This window comes from Cryptomeria japonica, chromosome 7, assembly GCF_030272615.1.
Source record: "Cryptomeria japonica chromosome 7, Sugi_1.0, whole genome shotgun sequence".
NCBI lineage: Eukaryota > Viridiplantae > Streptophyta > Pinopsida > Cupressales > Cupressaceae > Cryptomeria > Cryptomeria japonica.
The window spans coordinates 354,053,696-354,061,372 of NC_081411.1; the positions used below are offsets into that span (position 1 = coordinate 354,053,696).

General features: G+C 33.0%; 1 protein-coding gene across 1 annotated transcript; it reads left to right on the forward strand.

The window, feature by feature from the left end:
• The first annotated feature begins 3,775 nt into the window (after positions 1 to 3,775).
• LOC131856755 (LRR receptor-like serine/threonine-protein kinase RGI3) lies at positions 3,776 to 6,992 on the forward strand. The gene is made up of 6 exons (XM_059208674.1): positions 3,776 to 3,999; positions 4,475 to 5,505; positions 5,733 to 6,026; positions 6,135 to 6,192; positions 6,280 to 6,396; positions 6,980 to 6,992. The coding sequence occupies exons 1-6, from the start codon at positions 3,776 to 3,778 to the stop codon at positions 6,990 to 6,992; spliced, it is 1,737 nt and encodes a 578-aa protein (XP_059064657.1).
• The last annotated feature ends 685 nt before the right edge of the window (positions 6,993 to 7,677 follow it).

Consider the following 7,677-nt stretch of genomic DNA (forward strand, 5'->3'; position numbering starts at 1 on the left):
GCATTTTTCCTTTTTAACTGTCCAATCATTTTTCAGAGTTTTAAAAAATTGAATGTCATTTTATAGTTTTTATATTTATGTATATTTAAATTGTTTAAATAAAATTATTTGTCTGTTTTTCTATTGGCTAATAGGAGTAACAGTAGTGTAAAAATAATATTTATTTACTTTTATTTAAAAATAATAATAAGTTTCCAAACTTTAGACATTTAGTGTAATGTTTAAGTTGTAGTACTACATTTAGAGGTAGATGGAAATCTTCAGAAGTACAAAAAAAATCGTGCCTTGTTTTTCTTGATTGTTTTAAAAAAGGTAATTATTTTTTTATATAAAATGCAAAGTACAAGGCAGATCAAAATAATTTATTATAACAACTGCAGAAGATTAATTGTAATTTAATGTCTCCAGCACAGGAAATATCTCCCCTTAGAGTAATTCGAGAGTATTGCCAGAGCAATCCGTCTCGGGATCGCAAGGAGCTGGCTATGTGTCGGACTGCGTCGCCCCTGCAAAATGCAGAAAGAAAGGTATATACACACAAAAACCCTAATGTGAAGAAATGATATACACAGTGAGTGTGCATTTTGTTAGATTCTGAGTTTCAGGTTCGTTGCAGGCGTGCCGTGGAGTGAAGAAGAGCACAGAGTGTTCTCGATGGGCTTGCGCGCCGTCAGGAAGGGGGAATGGAGGGCCATTTCGAAGAATTTCGTGATCAGCAGAACCCCCACGCAGAAGCGCAGATCCAGCATGTTTGACACATCTCCAGAAACCGTAAATGAATTTGATATACACATTGTGTGTTTCTTGGATATTTCAATTTTAAGCATTTCATAGAGCATTCATTCTATAAATTTTAGGGGATATATTCACATTCCATACATGCTTTAGGAAGAGGATAAACAGGTCTGAACACTCAACCACACTGTAATCACAAATTGATTCAGTGAAAAACTCTGATCACTCATAATATGGAATGAATTGCAGCCCTAGTTATGGCAAAATTTAGTTTCTCCTTAATTTTTTTTTAGAGAATATGTTTTGAAACAAAATCCAGTGTGGAAATGTGCAACTGTAACAAACAGCTTGTAAATTGTGCTCATGATATAAACTTAGAAAAAAACAAATCTTACCAACATTTGTTGGTTGTGGAAGCTCGCACGAGGTCCAAAAGATCCAAATGAGATCCAAATTAATAACTGATAATGATGCAGCAAAAAAATCTAAAAAATATATTAGAAAATATATTTTACCAAATAATTATACTTTACTAAACTTATCAACACAGTTTTTTAATTATTGTTTGTTTATTTCAAAAATATTATATTAAACTAGTAAACTAATCAAATAAGAATGTTTTAACAGTATTATTAACACAGTCATATAAACAAGTTTAGAGTGGGCTCTTCATTTATCTTATTGAACAATTTTTATAATTATCCACAGGAATATTTATGCATTCATTATGTTTTCAAACCAAAATAAATTTCTCTTTTTACAAAAGTTAACTTGCTTATTTTTTAACAAAAAATATTTTAAAAAGATTTATTAATTTTCTGAAAAAAAATACAAAACTTTTAATGTAATGTTACAATTAACAACAGTAGAAATTTTTTACATCCACATAAAAAATATTAAAAATTATTTACTTCAATTATTAATCTTGGTTTACGTTCCAATAGTTTATGCTACAACCATTCATTTTCGTACTCACCTATCCCTGGGCGCAGTTAACGAGGAGAGATATAGCTGCTAATATTGCCGTATGGGTTCGTCCAGCCGGTTCGTCCAGACGGATATGACCACTCAGATTACGGAGGCTTTCCACCCTGGCCTAAATTATCTATTCTCTATATCTTTCTAGAGAAAGCGGGGATTTTCTTCATTTTGTTTTCCCTGCTCCCCAATAACTATTCGCTGTTTGGCCGCTACTCCCCAGTCAAGCCCATAGAATTGGACGGGGTAAATTAATATAACCTTCTCCTAGCCCCCTACTATGTAGAAGGGCTAGCAAGCTGATTATAGGTAATTTGCTCTGTGTGGGACCCGGTAATTCCATACCTTACATAAATACATTTAATTCTCATTAATAACTTCATCTATAAAATGAAGCCACCTATATTACATTTGTATTATAGTTAAATTTATAATAAATATTTTTATTTTCATGATTTTTTACTAATAATTAAATTATATTTAATAATTATTATATTTTAAAAAAAAATCAACCAATATAAATATTTGATTTTTTATTATATTCTTTTTAAAAGTATTGATTTTAAAGTTTTTAGTAGATTGTATTTCATTTTTTTACTTTTTAAAATTTAGTTTTACTTATAATTTTAAATTTAATTTTTTTTTAAAATGTTCTGTTTGGAGTAGAGTTCAATTTTATAATATTTTATAATTTGTTAATATTGATTTTATTAATTTATTATTTTTTAATTTTCATCTTTATTAAGAATTGTGGTTAGAAATAATTATAGTCAATTTTAACATCTATTTTAATTATTCAAAAATGAATAATTACAAAGTAACAATTTATAATTTTAGATAAGATTTCAATTTTTTTAACTTAATTTTGTTTTATAATTTTTTTTTAACATTTGAAAGATTAAATTTATAAATAAGTTTATTCTATATATCTTTATTACAATTGTTAGAGATTAGAAAGATATAATTTTTGTTATATGTATATTATATTTTTTTTTAATATGGTAATTAATAAAATTTTGTTAGTTATTAAAATTAGGTTCTTTTAAAATGGTAAATATTTTTAAAATAGTTTAATTTAAGATTATTATATTTTAGAATTTTATTATTGGCGATAATTTTGTTTCTAAAGTGATTGGTTCAAACACACTAACCTTGGGTAAAATTGTTACTAGCATGGTTTTAGGTTTTCCACCTAATTTTTTTATCCATTTACAAATATTTCAATGTATATAGTGACATGATAACTCAATCAACATATTATATAAATTTTGTAATAAATTTTTAATTTTAGTTGAATTATGGATAAAATTTTAAAACATTATTATTTATATTCTAGTAGCACTCATTTTCAATAATTAGAAATAAATCTTTTCAACCACGAGAATATTTTAACTAAATTTTGGTAATATTATTTTCAAATATTAAAAAGGAATTTTAATTTAATTTCACTACTTAAATTAAAGTTTGATAACAATAACTTCTCTCCTCTCCCCCTCTCCTCTCTCTCTACCTATCTTTCTCTCTCGCTCTAGTTGACTCTCTGTGTCCTTCTATCATAGTACCACATGTAGCTCTATTTCTCCATCTATATGTAGCTATCTCTTCCTCTTTATCTCTACCTCTCCCTATACAATTATCTCTTTTTATCTATTTCTCTCTATATCTCTCTACTTTTATCTCTCCTATACCTCTTATTCCCTATATGTCTATCTTCTTATCTATATCTCTCTACCTCTACCTCTACCTCTTTCTATCTCTTTATCTATTACTCTCCTTCTTCTAGTGACAGGAACTTGACGCTTTGCATTCTTGTTTAAAAACTTTTCTTGAAGAACAAGTTACAATTGAAAAAATAAATGTTTTTCCAATAAATAGAATACTCTGCATTCGAAGTACTGTCTCCTCCTCAATTATCAAGACAAAAAAAGGGCTCGAGCTACGCGGGTATGTTGCGTTCTTAGCAAACAAGAATTTTTTTTTTTTTGGTTGTTGCGTATGTTCCCTATTTTCAATTGGTTTATTTTTATGCATCGTCCTAGATTCTTGCTTATAGGTGACAGCAATGATGTGGCTCCTTGGAGCATATCTATTGCTTTTGCAAAGAGACATTGTGGGTGGTTTGGTGATTTTGGCGGCGCCAATGACAGACGGAGAAGCTTTGCTATCATTCAAGCGTGGAGCAATATCAAGTCCAGATCAAAAGAACGGCGTGCTGAAGAGTTGGAATCAATCGTCAGCAGAAAACCCATGTTTTGCACATTGGGAGGGCATCTCGTGCGATTTCAGGTCAGGCAAAGTTGTATCCATCGGTTTAGCAGAAAGAAATTTGAGTGGCATTATTTCCCCATCTTTGTCATCTCTTCCACATTTATCCTTTCTCAATCTCTCATATATACAACGGTTTCCATGGTTGGCTACCGCATGAGACTAGTCAGATGAAGGCCCTGGAGGTGTTAAATTTGTCTGGTCCAATGCCTTCCACTTTGGTTAACATGTCAAAGATTTCCTTTCCCGACTTGTCTGTAAATTCATTGAATGGCTCGATCCCCGATGCCCTGGGCTTCTGTCAATCTCTCGTCACAATTGATCTTTCTTTTAATAAATTGACAGGGATAATGCCAGCCAGCTTAGGATTGTTGCATAGTCTTGAGAATCTAATCACAGGAGGGAACAATTTGGGAGGCGTTATCCCACAAAACTTGGCCAACTGTAGTAATTTAAGAGTTCTTGTACTTGCAAATAGCACATATCTGGAATGAAGCCTTCCAAAAGAGCTTGGGAATCTGAGCAATCTAGAAGTGATGGCCTTGTCCCAGAACTCATTCTCGGGAGCCATTCCAAGGTCCATAGGAAACTGCAGGTCTCTTTCTAAGCTTGACCTCTCTGCAAATAGACTGAGCGGGGTAATCCCTCCAGAATTAGGCCATCTATCTAAGCTACAGGTACTCTATTTATTTGCCAACAATTTGCTTGGGAACATCCCTGCTTCCTTAGGGAACTGCAGTGATCTGCAAACTTTGTCATTTGGGAAAAATAATCTGACTGGCAAAATTCCGCCAGAAGCATTTGATGAGGATATGAGAAACCTGCAGAAAGTTTATCTGTACTCTAACCATTTTTCTGGAGAATTGCCTGCTACTATATTTCACCTTCCTTCACTGCAAGTGCTTGACTTGTCCAATAACAGTTTTACCGGTTACATCCCAGCGGACATCCAAAACCTAACTAGATTGATCCTTCTTCAGCTTGGGTGGAATAATCTTTCATGGCTTGTACCTACTTTCTTAGGAAACTGTTCAAACCTTATAGTTATTGAGCTATATCGAAATAGATTTGCAGGCGAGATTCCGAGTCAACTTGGGCAGTTAGAATCCTTCCAAAGACTGGCATTGAGTTCAAACCACCTTGTAGGAAGCATTCCTGAGCAGATTTATAACGCCACCTCTCTCCAGCTTCTTCAGCTCAGTAATAACAGGATCGGAGGAAAACTAAGCAGGGTCATCTCCAGTATGCACAATCTTGAGAGCCTATATTTGACTAATATGTCTCTTACTGGTAGTATTCCTGCTGACATAAGAAATCTTAGCAAGCTAGTGGCATTGGATTTGTCTAGAAATAATCTACAAGGTATCATACCAAATTGTTTTCTCTGTCTTCCCAGTTTGGGTGAATTATATCTCTTTGATAACCAGTTAGAAGATAGTATACCGTCGGACATCTCTGAGTCCTCAAACCTGGTTAAGCTATTTCTCCATCTAAACAGGCTGAGTGGAATCATACCTGCTTCTGTTGGCAAGCTATCTCAGCTTGAATGGCTGGACTAATCAAGCAATTTACCAATGGGAAAGGTATATATATGTGTCAAACAATAAGCTCGAGGGACAATTCCCTGCCCAATTAGCCATGCTCAAAAGCCTTGCCATCACATTCAATCTGTCATACAATCTAATCGGCGGTTCGGTACCTTCCGAGATTGGAGGAATGATGTTCGTTCAAGCCATAGATCTCTCCAAAAACAGGTAAGGTGTACAAGGGCGTTTTATCTGATGGAACAAGAGTTGCAGTAAAAGTTGTGAATCCTGAGAGCCCTGCTTTCGAGAACTTCGAACACGAATTGCATATTCTGGGAAAGGTGAAGCACAGGAATTTGGTGCGAGTACTTGGTTACTTCTCCAACACAGAGAAAAAGGCTTTCATCTTTGAACTCATGGCCAATGGAAGCCTCGAGCATCAGCTACATGAATGCAATGTTTCTCTGGAAAACCGCATGGGTATTGCTAATTGTCTGGTTTATTTGCACTGTGAATTTGATGGTAGGCGTTGTGTAGTTCATTGAAATCTCAAACCTAGTAACGTTCTTCTATTAAGACATGGAAGTGCGTATATGTGACCTTGGAGCATCAGCCATTATCTCCGCTCAGGGAGACAACTCTCAACCTTGTTGCATATTCATGGGCACCATAGGCTACGTTGCACCAGGTGAAACATTATAAACATATTTTCTATCAAATATATTACTGGTTTCTTGTCCGTTCATACTTGTATATGATATATGTGTTCTTACAGAGGTGGCATACGGAGGGAGGTTAAGCTTAAAGATGGATGTTTACAGCCATGGAATAGTTTTGATGGAAATGTTGAGTGGGAATTAAGAAGCCCACAAGCACTGCAACTGCAATTCAGGTATGGGCGCAACAAGCTCTCCTTCAGGAGAGATTAGAGGACATTATCGATCACTCGCTCTTGTTGAGTATGAATGAGGGTGCCGGTGCTTCAATATAGGAGCAGCAACTTGAACAGATACGTTGTCTTCTACAACTAGCTCTTCACTGTACCAAAAGCTTGCCCGATGAGCGCCCATCAATTAAGGAAGTATTGCATCGCCTGAATCATATTTCAGGAAATACGTCAATGAATTTAATGGAGAAATCGACATCTATGCTTTTGAATGCTGATAAAGTGGATGTTGCCTGTTCTTCCTCCTCCACGTCGTACTAGGTGTCCGAATTTTGGTCATCGTTCTCCAACTTTTTTCAATTTTAAGGTTGTATTATCATTTCATTCCCAGCAGAATTCTGGACTCCATTTCCTCTCGCTTGCAAATAGCTGTGCCACAAATATACAACCAACCTAGATTCCCTCGTCTACATCATGCGTTAACATATCTTTTTGCCTTGTTTGCACAGGAAAAAGAGAGTTTCCCAAAAAAAAATCTCTTTGATTCTATGGTAAATTGCTATATCATTATGTATGTTGGTATATGCAGATTGGAGTGTTGATTTGGTATATTATTATGTAATGCATCCAACTCTTTTGCTTTGCACTTTGTTAGGAGCACATGAATACTAGCATGAAAGTGCATCATGGCGTAGTATAATAAAAAAATTATATTTAAAAAAATTATTTAGATCAATGAAAAGCAATTATTTTTCGTTCTTTAAATTTATTTTATTTATTTTATAGTATAGATGCACGTTTGTTAACATTATAATTTACAAAAATTATTTTTGTTGCAAACGATTGGCTAATATCATTTTGCCTCTTATAAGCAGGTTTCTCGGAACAACCCATAATCTCAGATTTTTCGGAATCACCACACATTTTAAAATTATTTACCTTCTTTAATTTGAGTTTCTAAAAAACTTATGAACAAGATTAAAAAATATATATATTTTAAAAATATGTATTATATTTAAAATGTTCTTTAATTTATAATCAAAATAAACTAGATTTCAATAATATTTTTTTTGGCAAAGAAAGATAAATATCCATATTAATTTAATCTTTTATTTAATTTAAACAATAATTTATTAAATTTAATATGAAAGTAAACAAATAGAAGAAGGATAAATATGATGGACTTTTCTAACAATTTATTTTTTTTTAAATTAATATTTTAAAACGAATTTAATAGTATTAATATTTTTTTATCTATAGCTTTTCATTATTTAATTACATAAAAAT